Source organism: Pagrus pagrus (assembly GCF_965226575.1).
Source record: "Pagrus pagrus genome assembly, chromosome: 1".
NCBI classification, from domain to species: domain Eukaryota; kingdom Metazoa; phylum Chordata; class Actinopteri; order Spariformes; family Sparidae; genus Pagrus; species Pagrus pagrus.
In genome coordinates, this window is record NC_140185.1 from 28122199 (window position 1) to 28141058 (window position 18860).

An 18860-nucleotide genomic window follows, 5' to 3' on the forward strand; every position below is an offset into this window, starting at 1 on the left:
CACAAACATGTACAGGTAGCTTACCTGGTACGGATAGAGTGTAACTCCTCCATTAGCTCTGTTCTGGTGCTGATGGGCCTGCAGAGCTGCTGTGCTCAGTACTGCTCCACTCCCGTTATTACTGCTGTTAGCACCATTATTGCCAGGGCTGCTTACTCCAGTCACTGGTTGCTGTTGGGCACCAGCTTTTCCTGAACTGGGCGACCCATTCCTCCTGTCCACCCCACCTCCCAGCCCCAGGGAGCTGGGCTTGGACCCCAGTCTGTGCCCTGGGCCTTGAGGTTGTGCGTTTGTGGCAGCACCGCTGGACGTTTGCCCCACTGAGGGACTCCCATGGCCGGTGTTGGATGGTCCATGGCTCGGGCTGGGCGTTGGGGTCTGGCTGGGGCTTGGGGAAGGCGACTGGGAGGACTGGTGAGGAGGATGTGAAATGGCAGCAGCAGCTGAGGAGGAAGAGGAAGGAAGGAAAGGCGGAGGCCACTCTCGAGAACCAGCTCCAGATGCTCCCATTGGACCCGGAGGTCCTTGAGATCCATATCGTCCGATCAGGGCTGTCGGGGAAGAAGTGGGAGACAAATCCCACTGGTCGAGAGTCAGGACCATGCGCACGGCTTCCTGTTTGAGCTGAGTGAGGTGAGTGGCGCAGACATCACAGCGACTGTCGCGTTCGTTCCACGCCCGGCGGGAACTGTTTGGCACCTGGAGCTTATCATGAAGGAGGAGAGAGACGGACGGATCCTGAAGGGAGAGAGAGGGAGAGAAATGGGATTAGGTTTGGTGTCTGGAGGAATAAACAGGAGCTAAATGAAGCAGGAACAGCATGTCTGGAGCTGGACTCGAGAATGTAACTGAGGAAAAACTTGGAGGAGAGGAGACGAGAAGAAATGATAAGCGTGTTGCACAAATCATGACTATGAATATTTATAGAAAAGCCAAGAAATATTGTAGCCTGGGGGAAGATGTGTAGAGAGGCATGCACACCAAGAGAAGGATATGTAAAAGCAAGCACACACACACACGCACACACTAATACCAAAGGTCTAAAGGGTAAGAGTGTCACAAAAGCTGGCAGCAAGGAGAGTCCTCTAATACAGAAAATGACAGCCTCTCGCCTCCAGCCTTCCCCTCCCTTCTCTCATTGTCAGCATGAATTTTGCTAGCGAGCAGCTTGACATTATGTTCACCTTTGTATCATCTGTAAAGCATCTTGGTGCAGTAAATACTGAAAATAACAGAGAGAAAACTTTCCCCATACGTCAATAGGAACCAAGAGGTTCCTTGACTTTCAATTTCTCGCAATGAGAAATTACCAGTGAGCAGCGCAGACATGCTTCACAAAAGAGTTCAAAATATCAAGGTGTGAGTCTTTGTAAATGTCAGACGCACATTAAATCATATCCTCGGTGTAATAATTACATGTATTGACACCTAAGCAAACTGAAACAGCACTCAACAAGTTAACCCTCCTTGACAATTTGAGTATTTTCATCTTCTCAATTTAAAACCCATTTTTCTATTCTTCTGGAGCCGAATTGGTGAGGCATACCACTAAGTGCTAAAAACAACAAAAACAAAACACCACATTGGTTTCAGACATGGGCTCTCTTTAAGCACAATGACAAGTTCAAGGCAGTAGATCTCGAGCGCACAGACTGTGTGGGCGTCTTTAAGCACACTTGCTATTTTGGTTCCTGTTTGTGCAGCAGCGGAAAGTGCAAAAGGGCTCTGTGAAGTGGAATATAAATCTGGCCTCAGCACTGTGAAAGAACTGAGCCTATAACAGTGATGCATGACTACAACAGCTCAACAGCTAAAGAAGCGACTTCTCCAGGAAATCCAATCGTTGTCTGGACAACAATACCTGGTCACCTTGTGTCGTGAAATGTGACAATGCAGCGATCGCACCGTTACGCATTTAAAGAGTAAAATGAGAAACTGGTGCTTTGCTTGCGTTCATAAACATTTCATGATCAACTTTAATAAGGCTCAGGATTCAGAGGTTGTTCAAGAATATCTTTACTTGTGTTAACCACAAATGCAATCTTCTAAAATACTAAATGTGTTTGCCTTTTCCATCCTTGTGTTGGTCCACTGTATGTTTTTTTTCCCTCTCTTCACCCTGCATTGTGACTGTGTGTGCATGCGTGTGTGTGAACAATCAGAGTGTGCTTTCTTGAACACGGAAATCCGGATATTTGTCCAATTTGTTTGCGCAGTTATCTGTGCCTGTGCGCATGAGTGAATGTGCGCGTACAGGTATGTGTTATGTGTGTGTGTACATGTGCACGTGTCTTTTCCAGACTAATTGGAGCCACTCGCAAAGAGCAAATCCACTCTAAATCTCCTGCCATGACTCTCTGGTCCAAATATCAAAGTTAACAAGCAAAACACACGCACACCCCGATACAGATCTGTGTCTAAACCTCGTCTGACCCCGCTGAAAATATCCTTTCTAATTTTATCCAAACTATTAAGCACGTTATCTGACAAAAGGTTATTAAATAGAAACAGTTTTTCCTTATAAAAGTCTGGCTTCACTCAAGGTCCTGTCTTGATGGTGGGATTAAATCGGCCGAGCGTGACGTTGTGAGCTAATTGTTAGCTAAGTGTAGGTGTATTGTCAGTGCATTATCAGAGAGTGTACGTCTGCTCCGGAGCCCTTTACTTCAACAAAACATCTGTGGTAGGTGGTGCCAACTCTCTTAACAACTGTAATTACCTTCCCGCTTACATCCAGCCCACCTCTTCCGTAACACTAAAGTCAGGTATCTGTGTAGGCCGTCAGCCTTTTCTGCACAAGTGATAGTTACAGCAAACTGGGTGTATGGTCACATGTAAAAACCATCCCATGCTAATCTAACCTTTTCTGACCATGTGCCGTCTCCGCAAGAATAAAATGTGGTACTTATCTAATGTTAATCGGTGAACATTCATCAACACAGATGACATGAATGATGAATCTTTTCTCTAAATCAGCTTTTTCCTGAATGACTGCTATCGCCAACTGCATCTGCATCTCAAAACAGAGCCACTACAATCACATTCACTATTCTCACAAAAAAACTGAGTAAAAATGTTATCCTGGTTAATATCCCACATTTGGAGCTGCATTTTCTATCCGATTGACTTCACAACAGAAACAGAACAATGTAAGGTTTAACCACTAACGTGTGATGTTGTGTCAGAATAATAACAATCACTAATTAATTACACATGTTGATCCAAACTAAGGTTGTCAAAAGCATCAACACGTTTTGGATACCACATGTTTAAAACAACAAAATCTCTGTTAATTATACACTGGATAGTATGGAAAGTACCAAAGCTATAAAAAAACATGGCTGCACAGATGAAACGAGGTCGGAGAAATTCAACTGGTCCTCAACATGTGGCTGTTACAGCATTCTCTCCTGCATCGAATCAACCACATGACTGGAGGCACAAGCAGGCAGCACAGCACGAGAGGATGTCTGAACAGCCACCGAGCAACCTGTCACTGTTAAGCAAGCGTGCAGTTGTAGACCTTTCCACACAGCGGCCGTTTTCCTCTAAAGTCACGCCCTGGGTGGGAAATCTGAATGCTGGGGTCATGTAATGCTGCTGTGATCCAGGTTGCAAGTTGCATAAATGTAGGTCACCTGACAAATCGTTTTTCTTCCAAATGGTTCATTTTACAGCCTCCCAACTGACGAGCAACTGAAAGATGATCTGCCGTGGTAACGAAAGAGTATCGTTTTTGTGCTAGCATTGTATCGAAGTTTAAAATTCTGCTATCATGACATAATTAATCCAAAACAGCAACAACATCACTCTTATTATCACACTTTTATTTGAATATGTCAGCACAACATGCCAGGGAGGAGGCTGTGCATGTACAGTATTAATCAAAGTGATGGGTAGGCACTCCGTGTTAAGTGAAGCTAAATCAATACGCGAGTTATGGAGATGCAGCATTTGTATGTGTGCCCAATCAATACGCATGTGATGGGCACAGGTTATCTATCAGCAGATTTAGACAATCGGACATTAAGATAGAGGGACGGATGATTGACGGAGGAGAAGGAAAAAATGGAGGGATGTGGGTCACTCATTGTTTAATGAGTGACTGAGTGAATGAGGTAGTGCAGCATGTAGACATATATATATATATATACATATATATATATATATATATATATATATATATATATATATATACACACAGGCAGCTTTTTTGCTAACTTAAATGGTTATTTATCCTATTCTACATTGACAAAACAGCTTTACAACTATCAAAAAAATAATATATTTAAGTTTTCACCAAAAGTCTTCCCTAACTGTGCATTGCCTGGACCTGTGTGTGTGTGGTCAGCCTCCTTGGTGGCCTATTTACTAATGTAATGAGAGCCTGTTAGCAAAAAAAACAGAGTGAATGTAACACACTGTCTGGTACACACAAATATGCCTCTATTACCTTTATTCAATCAATACACTGTCTGTGTGTGTGTGTGTGTGTCTGTGTCTGTGTCTGTGTATGTGTATCTCTGTGTGTGTGTGTGAATGTGTGTCCTCACAGAGCAACATTTCATCTAATAGCAAAATGCGACCTCTCAATGTGAGAGCTGCCCGCCAGGCTAAGTCAACAAACCACAAGACCACAAGATACACACACACTCACGCACACATGCATGGCAGGAGCTCCTTGGCGAGCATCTGAGCAGTGTGTGTTAGTGTGTGTGTGTGTGTGTGTGTGTGTGTGTGTGTGTGTGTGTGTGTGTGTGTGTGTGTGTGTGTGTGTGTGTATGGATAAAGGCTACCTTGTTACTCAGGCAAACTAAGTAGCATGGCGAATAGGACGGTGTTTTGAAACATACATACTGTACACACATGCAGGCAGGCGTGCACACACATATTCCTGGTTGGCATGAGACGCTACACACACACGCTCCAGGCTACATAATAAGGCCTTAGTGTCTCTCTCTCTCTCTCTCTCTGGCCCTCTCTCTCTCCCACACACACACACACACATACAGACACACACACACAATCCAAACATGTTTTCAGATTGACACGCATTAGACGAGGCCGACTGGAGGAAAGGGAGCTGAGGTGGAGGCAGATTTAAAATACAGTTGACTATTCATGACTGCATTTATTCAATTTTTCACTGTATGTTCAATAATCCTGCTTAGCCACAGGGTTATGACACATTTTCTGCTAGGTAGAAAAATGTTGTATTTTCACATAAGCCTTGTTGCATACGGTACACTTCAGCTTTTAGATGTATTTTATGTTGGATCAGGTGTTTCCTCAGGTTAGACGTGTTGCCCTCGTCACCGCTGTATCTTTCAGCACCCAACCCTGGTAACAGAGCCCCAAAAGTCCTACTGAAAAACTGAGGGAACAGCCAAAACATTAACTCTGGAGTCGTCACAGGAAAGAAACCAAGTGCGAACAAGCACCAACAAGCACTATACAACAACATTATAAGTTCTGTGTAAAGGGCCACTCAGCGGTTTTGTCTAAGGCTTTGTTTCTGTTCGTTTTAGGGGTGGCTTAAATGTAGCTCTCATTTGTGCTTGAGAACAATGTATTTAGCTAATTTGCTGTTGGCTTTAATTGAGTGTACCTCCGCTGTGAATCAGCTATTGTTGAGATACGGGCGAATTTACTTCTAGTTATTGTGCTGTTGGCTTTGAGTGTTTCTGTGCTTTTAAATCCTGTAGAGGTACAGGTGACTTTAGTTATTGTGCTGCTGGCTGCCAGTTAGTTCACCTGCCCTGGATGGTGTCCATGCCCAGTGGCCCATTGTCTCATAATCCACCTATGGACAAGTGCTGCAGCGTGTGTACACCAATGCACACGCTGACCCGCAAGAGGGAAGCAGTATGTTTAGTCGTATCATGGTAGAAACAGCTGTAACACAGAAAGGTGAACGGGTTACAAGTGCACTGTGCTGCCAAAGAGATGTTGTGGATTTTTCAGCAACGTTCAGTGAAGAGTTCTGTAAAAAGTATTAAAAGTTTGCAACCAGTGCAAGAGAGCAGAGTCAAATTTTAATGACTGTCCATGTCAAATTTGTTTGAAAGAGATAAAAATAAACCACAGTGAGGAAACTGTGAAGCTATCCTTCAATCAATGCCAAATAAAAGTCCTGCTTTTCCTGTTTGGAAAGACTTGGACGAGTCAGATCCCTGCCAAAAATTTGTGGAAAAAGGAACATTTAATCTCCCTTGGCCTCTTCCGACCCCCTGTATCTCCCTGTGACACACACTCAAACCAACTGGCACAGCAGACAGGCAGCCAAAGGAGCAATAAAGTGGACACGGTGTACGGTCCTTGAGACGAGGGCTTGGTTGTTCCGAATTAGCTGAGATTTGGGGATCAGCCAAGCTGCCAGATTGAAAAAAAAAATTAGAAAAGGAGAGCCGTGCTTTGAAGAAGAGAGCGTGAGGGGGGTCTGAGAGAGAGAGATGGAGTTTTTGCTAAGACTCGGCATGAACACTTCTTGAATACACACACACACACATCCATGTAACATCATTAATACTCTCGCACAGGGTATGTGTAGCATGCACACAAACACACACACACACACACACACACACACACACACACACACACAGACACACAGATACCCTCTTTCTCTCTCTGCGCCCTCTCTTTGACCCCATTTCGGATTTTTTCTTCCCACTAATGCTTCCTTTTTGTTATTTCCAGCTCATCTTTCAGTAGAAGAGCACAACTTTGAGTTTGTTTACATTCCCCTCGGCCAAACACACACAAACACACACACACTCTTTCTCCCATTAGCGTGGTTTCATGTTGCCAGACGAGCTAGAGTCCAGTCCAGGAAAAACAATCTCAAGAAGTTTCATGTGGAAATCTAAATGTAAGCAATTTTATTTTCCAAGTTCTTTCACAGTATCACATTTACACTCGTGTTATTAGTATTATTACACCATTATACTAAGATTGCGGTTAAATAACAGCGTCTCGTCGTGAGCCTTTATATTTCCTCCCTCTTCCTCCTTCTGTCATCTCTCCTCCGGGCTTCTCCTCACCTCTGAGTTCATCAGTATTCTGTGAGTGACTCAATCTCTCTCAGCAGCACAGATAGTCTATGAGCGTGTGTGATTCATTTCCTCCTACAGGGGCAGACGAACACCGCCTCAGCTCTGCTGGGCAAAGGATGGAGTGAGTGACAGAACGGAGAGAAAGGAGAGAGACAGAGACGACGTCCAAGCTAACTGAACAGTGACCTCAGCGACTCTTAGTGTACTGACAATCAGTGTGTAGCTGTGACTGTGTGTGTGTGTGTGTGTGTAGACTGAACACTGAAGGATGCTATTACTGAGATGTGATAAGAAAAGACAGTTCAGTCCTGTTGGTCCCTTACTGTGCGTGTGTGTGTGTGTGTGTGTGTGTGTGTGTGTGTGAGCACACTGGAGGTAAAGGGTTCAGGAGAATGTGCTGTCGGACACAACAAGACACACACACATAGACAAACACACACTTTGTCCACAAGCCGACATTTTGACACTGAGCTGTGTGATTGCTGTGCCCCTCCATTAAAATCATCCCTGTTTTTTAAACCTTTGTCATTCCCTGTTTCGACTTCTACTATATTTAGCACCGGATGATCGCACGACGCTCCAAAATAAGAAAAAAGAAAGAAGATGGCAGATCAGAGAGAAAGGAAAGACGGTGACAGACGACGGCCTAATTCTTCAACAAAAACGGAGAAGGAAGGAGAGGAGAGGAGGAGCACCTTCTCAGTCAGTTAGTGCCAGAATGACACTGGTTTATGGGTGTGTGTGTGTGTGTGTGTGTGTGTGTAATCAGTTCCAGATGAGTGACCAAGGAAGGTAAACCTTTCCTCCTCCCCCCATACTCATTTACCTCCCCTCATCTCTCCCCCTTATTCATTCCCCCACTATTTGATCCTGTACACACTCTGTAGCACATACACACACCTACACACACACATACATTTCTCAGCAGGTCTGGGATCAGTGAATTCATGCAGAAGAGATGCAGACGGTCCCTTGCACCTGCTCTGACAGCGCACACACAGGAGAAGGCAGGAGTGATTGTGTGACAGGATGATGAAAGAACGATGAAGAATGACAAAATGGAAAACCAGCAGAAAGACACTGTGAAGAAAATACTACAAATTGTGTGTGTTTGTGTGTATCCATCAAGTGTGTTGGTGGCCCATGATCATACACATTGGTCTCATGATGGAGAATGATAGTGTGCGTTTGTGCGTGTGCATGCGAAGGACTCTTGTGCAGAAGCAAGGTCAATAACATGGAGGTTATAAATGACACACACACACACACACACACACACACACACCAAACACATGGATGGGCACACATGTAGGATAAATGTTACGCTGACAGAGGTCAAACACAGGTCTCTCTCACTATCTCTACAAAACACACTCTGTCTGTAACTCTCAATCTCTTACGTGGTGTTTGTTTCTCACATTCTCAGGACAGAGCTGTTTGTCGTGCACCGAACATGTCCAGCCAGACAAGTATGCACATCTGGGGGCGACTAGTTCGTAAAAAAGCTGCACACATTGGCTTTCATCTAGCAACCTGCCCAAAGCATTTTTAAGTTAAGCTATTGTTAAGGTAATAGAGCTGCTTCGCTTTCCCACATGTGATTTACTGCCACTCTTTCAGTCAAATTGTGCTCAGCAGAGGAGATATTAAGCTGTCATCAGTGCATCATTCACCTCAGCCACCAGCCAAGTAGGGATAAAGCACAGTCAGAAATGACTCAATGTGTGAGGAATTACCTTTATTACTAACATGTTCAAAAACAGGAACCAGCGGTGAATGACTCTAAGAACATCAATATAACACTTAAAGCATTACCACTTTATTGTGTTTATTGTGTTATAAATGTCTGGCCATGTTCAAATGGAAGGAGAGAGGCAGAAGAGGAAGGAGAGTCAGGGAGAAAAAGACAAAAACGAAGCTGAAGGATTGTGTGAAGAAGTATGAATGGAACAAAGTGAGTATGTTTATCATACAGGCACTTTCACACACCGACCGGATGCAGCATGTCCAGATTTCAGGCTGAATATGCAATTTATTTGTTTACTTAATAAATAAACACCCAATTAACTCGGTGTGCGTATGGGAGTGAAAGCTAGCTAAGAGGCAGATTAGTGTTTTTGTAGCACGCAGCAGAAATAACCCAAAGCAGAAACAGTGCTTTAATAGCATGTTAGTGAGCATCTAGACTGGATTTTTCTCTTTGTTTCTTTCTTTTTCCCCTCGGTGACAAATAATTTAAGGACCCCAGCAGGTTTCCTTCTCTCTGTCTCTCGCTCATTTATTACCTGCACACACATACACCCCACTCTCTCTCTCTCAGAAGTACTGTATGTCTCCTTTAATCACCTTTTTAATTGGTCATTCTTTCACATGATCCACTAACGGGTGTAGGAGTTAGATTGGTTTGGACACAATGGTTACACACACACACACACACACACACACACACCACACACTCACACACACTCACACACACACAATCACACACATGCACACACGCACGCTTGCATAAAGTCACTTGTTCATACATTTAGATGAACAGACACACACATGTGCACACACACTCCCTTGTGATGTTGACACGCCATATTAATAACAAAGAAAAACGCATTAGAATGTTTATGTTGCCATGGCAACGCAGAAATTAATTAGCACACACACACACACACACACACACACACAGCTAGCTAGCTATAGGGGATGCAAATTACCTGCTGTATTCTGTCTCACTGGAGACTTTAAGTGTGTTTGCGTGCACATATTTGTGTGTGGATGTTTGAGCAGCATGTGTGCACTGTATAATGCTGTGTGTGTTTGTGTGTGTTTGTGTGTGTGTGTGTGTGTGTGTGTGTCAGTAATAATACAGGTGCGAGTTGTGATAACATCCAAGAGATGTTTTAGCACCCACATGCACACCACTCTTTCTCTTGGTGCTTAAGCGTGAAGACACGCACACAACCATGTGGTTTCACACCACCACCATCACTTGTCCCTGGATTAAGAGGACTGTCTCCACCACTTGCTGAGGGGAAGTCCTTAGTCTCAGCTGCAGTGAGTGCAGGACAGCAGGGTTGGATCACCCACAGGACGAGACAGCGGCTTCAAGTGCTTTGATGGTCTAAGTAGTCATGTTAGCAACCTTTGAAGGTTACTTCTTTGAATGGCTGTGGGCAGGCGACTCTCACGAAGCAGGGTCAGTGTGAAGGTCTTTAAAAGAGGCCTTCAGAGAGACTTTGAGCCACATCCTCAGACCACGCCGGTGACGTACTGCGGTCTGCAGCCTGCCAGAGGCTGCATTCATGCAACCACTGTTTGGGAATGACGGCTATAATTAATTGCCTGTCTGGACGTTGCCATGGATTATCTTGGGTTAAGTGCTCATAAGCCATTCTGCTCCCAAAGTTGTGTTTTCCTCACTGCACACACATATACAAAAATAGCATTGCTTGATCAGTGTGTATGTGTGCAGCGGGACGTTAAACCCGATCAAAGACAGTACGGAGAACTGGAAACAGATGCTATGGACGGATTAGATCAGCTACACAAGGTCTCTCTCTGTCATGCTCTCGTGCAAACGAAACAAGTATCTGTGCATGTTTCATGTATTCTTCATGCATATTTAAGAGAGTGAGTCTGTGGAGCTGTGTGTGTGTGTGTATCTACGGTGTGGGCAATGCTGCCTACCCATTAACAGCCTGAGCAACGAATCTTGCCCCAGCTTGTACAGTGCTAAGTCTACAGATGAGCCCTCTGCTACAACATAAATAAGCTGACTGGCTGTAAGAGAGCCTGTTTTTTATAAACTGGCCATCTACATCAGTGCTCAGCTGTAAATGAAATAGTTGTTTAAATTAGTGCCTGTTTTTTTATGTGGAAGTTACTCGCTGGCGCCTGTCTTTAAATTATCTGGCTACCCGTGGTGGTGCCTGACTGTAAATGAACTGCATATTAACTCTGAAGCCTGTTTTTAAATGAGTGCACCATCTTCATCAGAGCAGCAATGCAAATGAAGAATTTGCTACCAAAGCTATATGGGAAAATAATCTAGTTTAGCGTGTAAGGTAGCTGCCAAGTAGCTGGTTGTCCTGCGTCTCACAGACTTGACTTCATTGCTATTTCATTTAAGTGGTCTATGTAAATGCCTGTTTTCACATAGGGTATTTGCAGGAGGTGCAGGTGGCTCAGCGGGTTAATCCTGTAAAAACTCACAGTAAACATACAGCTCATTTGTTGCCATCATCTCTATACTCTTTAAAGATACAGTTACTTAATTTCCAACTAAACATAAATGGGTCGGTTATTTAATATGAGTCTAATAGGGTCTGGACCTCTGAATATTCAGCACGGTGCTCTACTGTAAGAGGGTTGCCCATTTATGTCAGTGTCATGTCAGCTTCTAATTATTTCCAGTGAGAAATTTCATCACCAAGTGTTGGTATCCTCCACACGCTGAACCAAAAGATCCATACAGAAGGCAGAGTCAGTAGTGGCCTGTCCAACACACCGAGCTACAAAGCAAAGTTACTTTACAAGCTTTACTGACGACTGTGCCACACAGCATAAAAAATATACACACACTCCACCTTTGAATTCCTGTGTCAGCGAAGCAGTGTCATAAAAGTACATGCTAAGTTAATGATAATTAGTTGCATGTAATAGTCAGTGGAAACATGAGAGTGTAGTAGAAGTGTAAACAGTTTTGTGAAAATTGCAAAAAGTGCAACAGCTGTCCCTGGTCTCCCCTACAGGCCATTTCAATGCAGGAAGCACAGTATGCACAGAAAACCTGCTGCCTATACCGCCAAGGTTTTCCTTCGTGTCCATCCTTTCCAGAGGTGGGGTTCAGCCATATCTGGACATGTTTGTACATAAAGTAAAGTATAAATTTAGTGGCTTTCTCTTTCACAACTGTTTTTCCCCCTTTCTTGTCCTCTACCTACTTCTATCCATCTTCCCTCAAGACCTCCATCCTTCCCCTTCTCCTCTACATCCTTCCCCTTCTCCTCTACATCCCTCACCCTCCCTCTCTCAGTGCCCCTCTCTCCCCACTCTCTCTTTCCCCCTCTCTCTCTCTGACAGTGATAAATTGCCCGTTGGGTTGGGCAATCCATCTTGCCGTATCCCACACCTGAACTCACACTCTCTCACTGCACCCCTTCTCCCCTTTTTTCCTCCTCTTTTTTTTCCAACCCGCCCGTGCTTCTCCCCAGTATCCTTCCATCCCAAGGTTAGTGGGGCTCACAAGGGAGGAACTGAGGGTAAAGATCTGTGTGCACACACACTAGGAAACAGGTGAACAGTGTGTGCACAGAAACAGTGTGTGTGCCCTGAGCAGAAACTCAAATATACAGGGGTCAGGGTTTTTCCTGGCTCAGAATAAGTCAGAATGGTAGCATGTAAACTGTAAACCATAACATAGTTTGATTTTGCAACAGCCAACTCTGCTTATAGGAGGCACCAGACTTTGACTTAAACATTCTTATCAATCTACAATTGAATGTGGATTACACATGTAGTCTACCATATAATCGCAACTTCTCAAGTGATATTCCTGCCAGGAACATGTTACATGTCACACCCGTCTCTGTTGCCCAATATTTATTGAGTGACTGAAGATGACAAAGATAATTTAAGACAAGAAAAGACTCCATGCTTGTGGCTCTGTGAGGCTGTAATAATAGCATGTTAACATGCTGACGTTAAACAGATATGGTGTTCACATTCGCCATCTTAGATTAGCGTGTTAGCATGTCAACATGTGCTTCTCTCAAGCTGAGCTGTTTAGCCACAGCTCAGACGATCACTTCAGGATCTGTTTTATTTCCTTTGGGCACTGTAAGTGAATCTGGCTAGAAAACACACTATATAATCGTTTTGTTTGTGATTTGTTACTTACTTAGTCCTTAGAGATGAGCATGACACACAAACAAACATACAGCCCCCCTGCCAGCTCGCCATCATGTGAATATGAGGGGTACCGGCACTTACTTTTATTTCCACTTCAAGCACTGCTTAAAATGTTCGCTGTAAAACCTGTATTCATATTTGAACTTAAAGACAATACAAAACAGACTATTCATGAAAGAGTTTTTGACATAAACATCGATACTAAATAAACTAAACAGATATTTAATTAAGCAAAACATGTAAGACAACAAAGTCCATGTTTGACCAGGACATCAAGCCAATTTGTCAGGTGGTTCCCTCAGGCCTGCACAAAGAGGTTTTATGTGTTTTAACATAAACCTTTAACCTCCTCAGGGTGTGCTCCAATCCTCCGGCAAGCCTTTAAAACTGAAACACTTTTACAGTCTTACTGTATATCCGTGAAAGTCAACTGAGCGTGCTTGCTCTTTTCCAGGCTTCACAATCACACAGTAGCATTCATTCATACACAGGAGCTCTGTAAAGCAGCCACAGTGCTCCACTGTTGGCTCCTGAAAGGCAGCAGCCGAGGTTGAAGAGCGTTGATCAAGAGCCCAGTTGTTAATGAAGGAGGGGAAACTTATTCATCCGAGTTTCACAAGGATTCAATATGACAACAGTCTGGCCACAAGCTTGCATTACCAAAGGTTGGACTGGTCATAACTTCTGTTGCTCTGGAAGATATGATCGGTCTGATATTGCCTCTATGCTTTGTCAGATATCCAAAGGGAGATTCATTGAGACAGAATAAAGTGTATAAATGGGAAAGATCAGAGATATATGGCGGTAAAGATTAAAGGATAACACTGCTTTAGTATGACTCCCTCTCTGACACTGCATGTAGCCCGGTGTACAGTCAATAGCAGATAACAGTAAACAACAACAACCATTTCAAACCCTCTAAATCGAGACCCGCAGGCTCCATCTGCTCAAGGTAATTGGAAAGTTTAACGGCTAGAGGCTATTCTCTGTGTCTGACTGAAGCACAGAGTGGGAACAAACAGCCAATTTAATTCTGTCTGTCTCTTTCACACACACACACACACACACACAAACACACACACACACACACACACACACACACACACACACACACACACACACACACACACACACACACAAACACACACACAATCTCTTTCCATCTATGCCTTGCTATCCTTGCATTGCCTATGAATTATTGCCTCTCCTTTTCTTTAAACCTTTATTTTTTGACTAGTTTCTTCCCTTCTAGAGAGAAATCCTGCAGAAAGTGCAGCCAAAAGGAGGAACAGACCTCATCTCTCATTTTGTAGCCCTATTAAAAGAATAAAAGCCTTTTATTTTACATACTACAGTAAGCCTAATTGATCTACAACTACTGCAAGGAGCCGACTTGAAACTGCGGCTTAAATGTCAACCTTGTTCTCGTTTCACCTCCTGCCCTTTAAAATGCTCTGACACAATACACTCACAGTGCTGCTTAAAATACACACACACACACACACACACACATACACAGAGAGAGAGTTCACTTCTCATCCTATCTTTGGCATTGCAGCCTCTTAACCTATATAGTTAAGCTAGGAATGTACACACACACACACACACACATTTTGCAGCCCAGCAGTGCAGTGTATTTAGAAACAGGAATGCCATTACAGTACTTGTAAAACACGGACAACTGACTGACAGAGCCCTGCCTCTAATTTTGACCCTAAAAGGTAGGTCTGTTGCCAAAGTAAGCCGTCACACACACACACACACACACGCAGACACAGTGTAAGTCCACAGCCCCTTTGTAAGGGAAACTACGTCATCACTTCCAACACGTACACTTATCCTTCCTTCTACTTCTTTCTACATCCCTCTCCTGTTCTCTGCTCTGCATTGTCTCTTTTCAGCTTCCAGCACTGTAGATACGAGGGATACAGGATTTTAAATACTGACAACAGCTGTGCTCTAAAATTAGAGCCAAAGAAAAAAGAAAAAAAAACAACCTTTGAACCTTGTTTACAAAATCACATTATTCCTCCGGACATGATGAAAGAACTACGGGTCAGGCAACATTAATCCTCAGTAATTGAGGTGTCTAGTATTTTAGATAAGGACCATGAAGGTAACTTTAGTTTGATGATATTTGTGAGACCCTGAAACACCAGTGTGTCCTCTCATCTGGCTATGAAGGCACATCAGCGCTTGTTCCCAATATCAGATATTAGTGAGCTCATACTCATACATGTAAATAAACCTGCTAACCAACAGAGACACGTCACTGCAGATAGGCTGCAGGAGGCTGTATGTGCATGTGTGTTTATGTGTATGTGTGTGTTTGACAGAAAACAAATTGATCCCGCTCCCTCCAGACGCCGCTTCAAGCTTCTCCAGTTTCATCTGCATCGAGCAGATGTATCATGATGACTTCATCCCTTCTTTTATATTCCTCCCCACACTGCTGCACATCCAACCGCATGAACAAACCTCACAGAACCACCTGACTGTTGATGTTGAAGCAGCTGTTTACTGATCGATTCAAGCTGACAGAGTGTGAGTTTTCTTTATAGCTGTGCCATTGTCTTATAGTATTTTATGATTAACCATTTGTCAATCAAATTATTGCACTTAAACGTACTATAAGGAACTTTCAACTGTTCATGAGATAGTCTCAGTTTAATCCTGATGCCTCGATATGACCCATACGACCATCAGAGAGAGGTTGGCTATTTCAGTATAATTATTGTAGTTATTCTTAATGCCTGACACCAGGTCATAATCCCACTCATCAGGGTTTGATAAGTCATAAAATTAAAACAATTTTTAATGACGAAGTGCTGAGAATGAATTGAGGAGTCTCTAAGTCTGAGTAGGAAGCTGCTCTGTAGTCTAGTGGTGCAGTAAGGCACAAAAATGAAGTTCACTTTGTTTCATCCACGTCATCTTTTGTCCACAGAGGTCGCCAGAATCATAATCATTGAGGTTTCTCGCAGTAGCCTTGAGTAAAAAATGTTTTATTATTAGATTGAATTTCCCCTTATTTCGTGTGCTTTTAATGTAACCCTAAAATCCCTACCCCAAAATGGTCCCTTAAGATGTTTTGATTGAAAAACATGCAGGACAGGGGGCCCCAGGAAAGGGATTGAAAACCACTGCCTTAAAGCAGCCAAAATGTCCTCAATTTGAAAGTTGAAAACTTAAATTAGTTTTCACAAAGAAAAAGTACAGACGTGCACACAGACTCACACACACACACACACCGTCCCTGTCACTCACACCTCAGCCTGTCATGAGATTTTCCTAGTGTGAGATGCTGAAGATAGACGTGTTATATCTGACCGTGTGATAGTCTGTGAAGTGCGTGTGTGAGGTGTCTTTGCGTGAGTGCGTGTGCCTGCTCTTATGTGATATATCAGTGCATGACAGCAGCTTGGCTAATGTTCAAAGTGTGGTTCGCAGCTCTTCAAATAAACTGTGCTGCCAGACTCACGGAGTCACAGAGCGCTGGAGCTGCCACCTGCGCATTTTCACGGCTCGTCTCGGCTCTGGATGATGTAATCGAGAAACTTTTAAAAGTCTGAGTAAAAAGCACAGGAGGGGAAAGCGATGTCTGAACAGACAGCACATTAAACATTACTGACAGATGGATGGACATGCACTTACACAACTTAAAAATATGCAGCAATATTCTATATATTGCACGTAAGATTTCAAAAGTGGCATAATAGCACACATAAACATAATAAGTATGAAACTCTGGACAGGAGGAGACAGACAGACAGACAGACTGCATTGTGTTCTCCATTTATTTCTGTATTGTGTAAGTGATGGAGAGGCTGTTGCCATGGCAGCTACAGACCCCATGGCAGCAGGTGCTGTTGCCACTTTCACCACCATCCAGCAGTGTGTGTGTGTGTGTGTGTGTGTGTGTGTGAGTGTGTGTGTGTACATGTGTTCTTGGTAGCACACATACAAGCATGCCAGTATGTATGTGTAATAAAAAAATGTTGTGTGTCTGTTTGTGTTCACTCATGCATGTGATTTGCCTGTTATTGCAAAGTGTACGTGAGTGGTGCGTATGCTCGGATGTAGAGGGGCAACAAATGTAAAACTGGCTCTTCTGTGTCACTGCTTTAAGTGGACTTCAACTGTTTATTTGAACTGAATATATATTTTCTTATTTTTGCCTGTATCTGACAGAAGACAGTAAAGAAAGTAGGGTTGCACCGCTATAATGTGGTATGAAAATTGACAATTATTGTACAATTTACATTTGCCAATGAATCCTACTATATTCATATATATATTGTGTTTGTTTAACTAAAAAAACCTTCTGTTTCCATTCCTCAGTTACAATAATAATAATAATAATAATACTACAGTGAAATCGTGATATTTTCTGAGACGTTATCATACCATGAAAGTCTCATATCTCTGCAACCCTAACAGATTGATAATCCACCAGGCTGCCCCATCTTATGTATGTACGTTTTAACCTTAATTTACCACAAAGTCAATTAAATGGGAGAAAAACAAAGAAAACAAAGCGATCCAAACATTTCAAATCATTCATTATACTAATGCCAAGTGACAAAAACAAACAGGCTTTGGTACAAAGTCCCTTTAATTTCTTTTAAAATCAGCCAGTGAGCAGGGACTGCAGTCCTAGAGTCAAAATAAAGCAAACTGGTAATGGCACCCACTGTGCAAACACTTGGTGCTTTGCATATCCATCAACTAGATTTAATAATGTGTGTTTTGTGCTAAATTTTCTAATTAATGCGCATTGGCAAACTCAGATTCTTCATCTGCTGTCTGTTGGAACTGACGAAGCTGTTTGCAGCTTCTCTGGCTCTTTATAGACAGGCAGGTTTCACACACAGTGAGCTGACTGTGGCAGCCTACTGGCTGCGGTAGTTAGACTAATTAAGTGTGTCCGCTCTGGGTCAGTGACTGTAATGACACTGATAGCACTATTAGGGAGAACGGTCTTCCTTCTTTTCTCTAACTACTCATTTTTTCCCCTCTACTCCTCCTCCTTCTACTCCTCTAATTTTAAGTATTGGTCTCTCTCATTTTCCTTCCTTTCCCCAGAGCCTTATTTAGAAAAAGAGAGTGCGTGTGACGGAGAAAGAAACACTCCGAGGTTGTGTAGTGAGAGTCAGATGCAGACAATCAGAGAGAGAAAAGAGAGGTGGAAAGAAAAATGGGGTGTGAGAGTAAGAAAATAGCAGAAGATGCTGTATAGATACTGGCCACAAGTCCATTGAACTGGTACTGGGCTGGACCCATTTCGTCACCGTAACTGTATGTGCTCTTCAAGGTATACTTAACACGAAGTGCTTGGAAAACTCCACAGGGATTTCAGTCGATGCTAATTTGTTCCTGCAGTATCTTAAGCAGCACATTCATGTTGGTTCCACCTCTTCCCAAAGGGGCTCTACTGGTTGAGATCTGTTGACTGTGTAGATGACAGAGGAAGATGAAGGAGGGGAAGTCCTTGTTATGTTTATCGTTAGCCACCGTGTGCTTCATGCCATTGTGCATCACTCACTGTATCTGTTTGGAGAAGGCTCGGGCAACGGTCCTAATGAGACGCACATGGTCCTTTTTCAGCCTGCAAACATACATGCCAACCCCCCTCGATTTTCCTGGGAGCCTCCCGTTTTTCATTGCCCCTTAACAGTTTCCTCCTGCGGTCACAATTTTACTGTATTTCTCCTAAATTATGATTTTTTTTTTCTCCTTTACTTATCATAACCTGTTTCTTGCACTGTACAGCATGTACCCTGCTGCACTGTTGCGCCTCATCCTCCTCAGCCAGTGAGAGACACACTGAGAGAATGAAGGGGAGAAAGGATATTTCAACACATTTCAGACGCCCTGGAGAGAAGAATTCCTGTTACT

At 43.3% G+C, this 18860-nt stretch overlaps 1 protein-coding gene across 3 annotated transcripts in view; it reads right to left on the reverse strand.

The window, feature by feature from the left end:
- Positions 1-18860, reverse strand: part of kif26ba (kinesin family member 26Ba) — a 91290-nt gene that overhangs the window by 59947 nt on the left and 12483 nt on the right. For all 3 annotated transcript variants that reach the window (XM_084348564.1, XM_084348565.1, XM_084348563.1), the window contains one exon: positions 25-738. In XM_084348564.1, coding sequence (XP_084204690.1) covers positions 25-738 — 714 coding nt within the window. The remainder of the gene's footprint in view (positions 1-24; positions 739-18860) is intronic.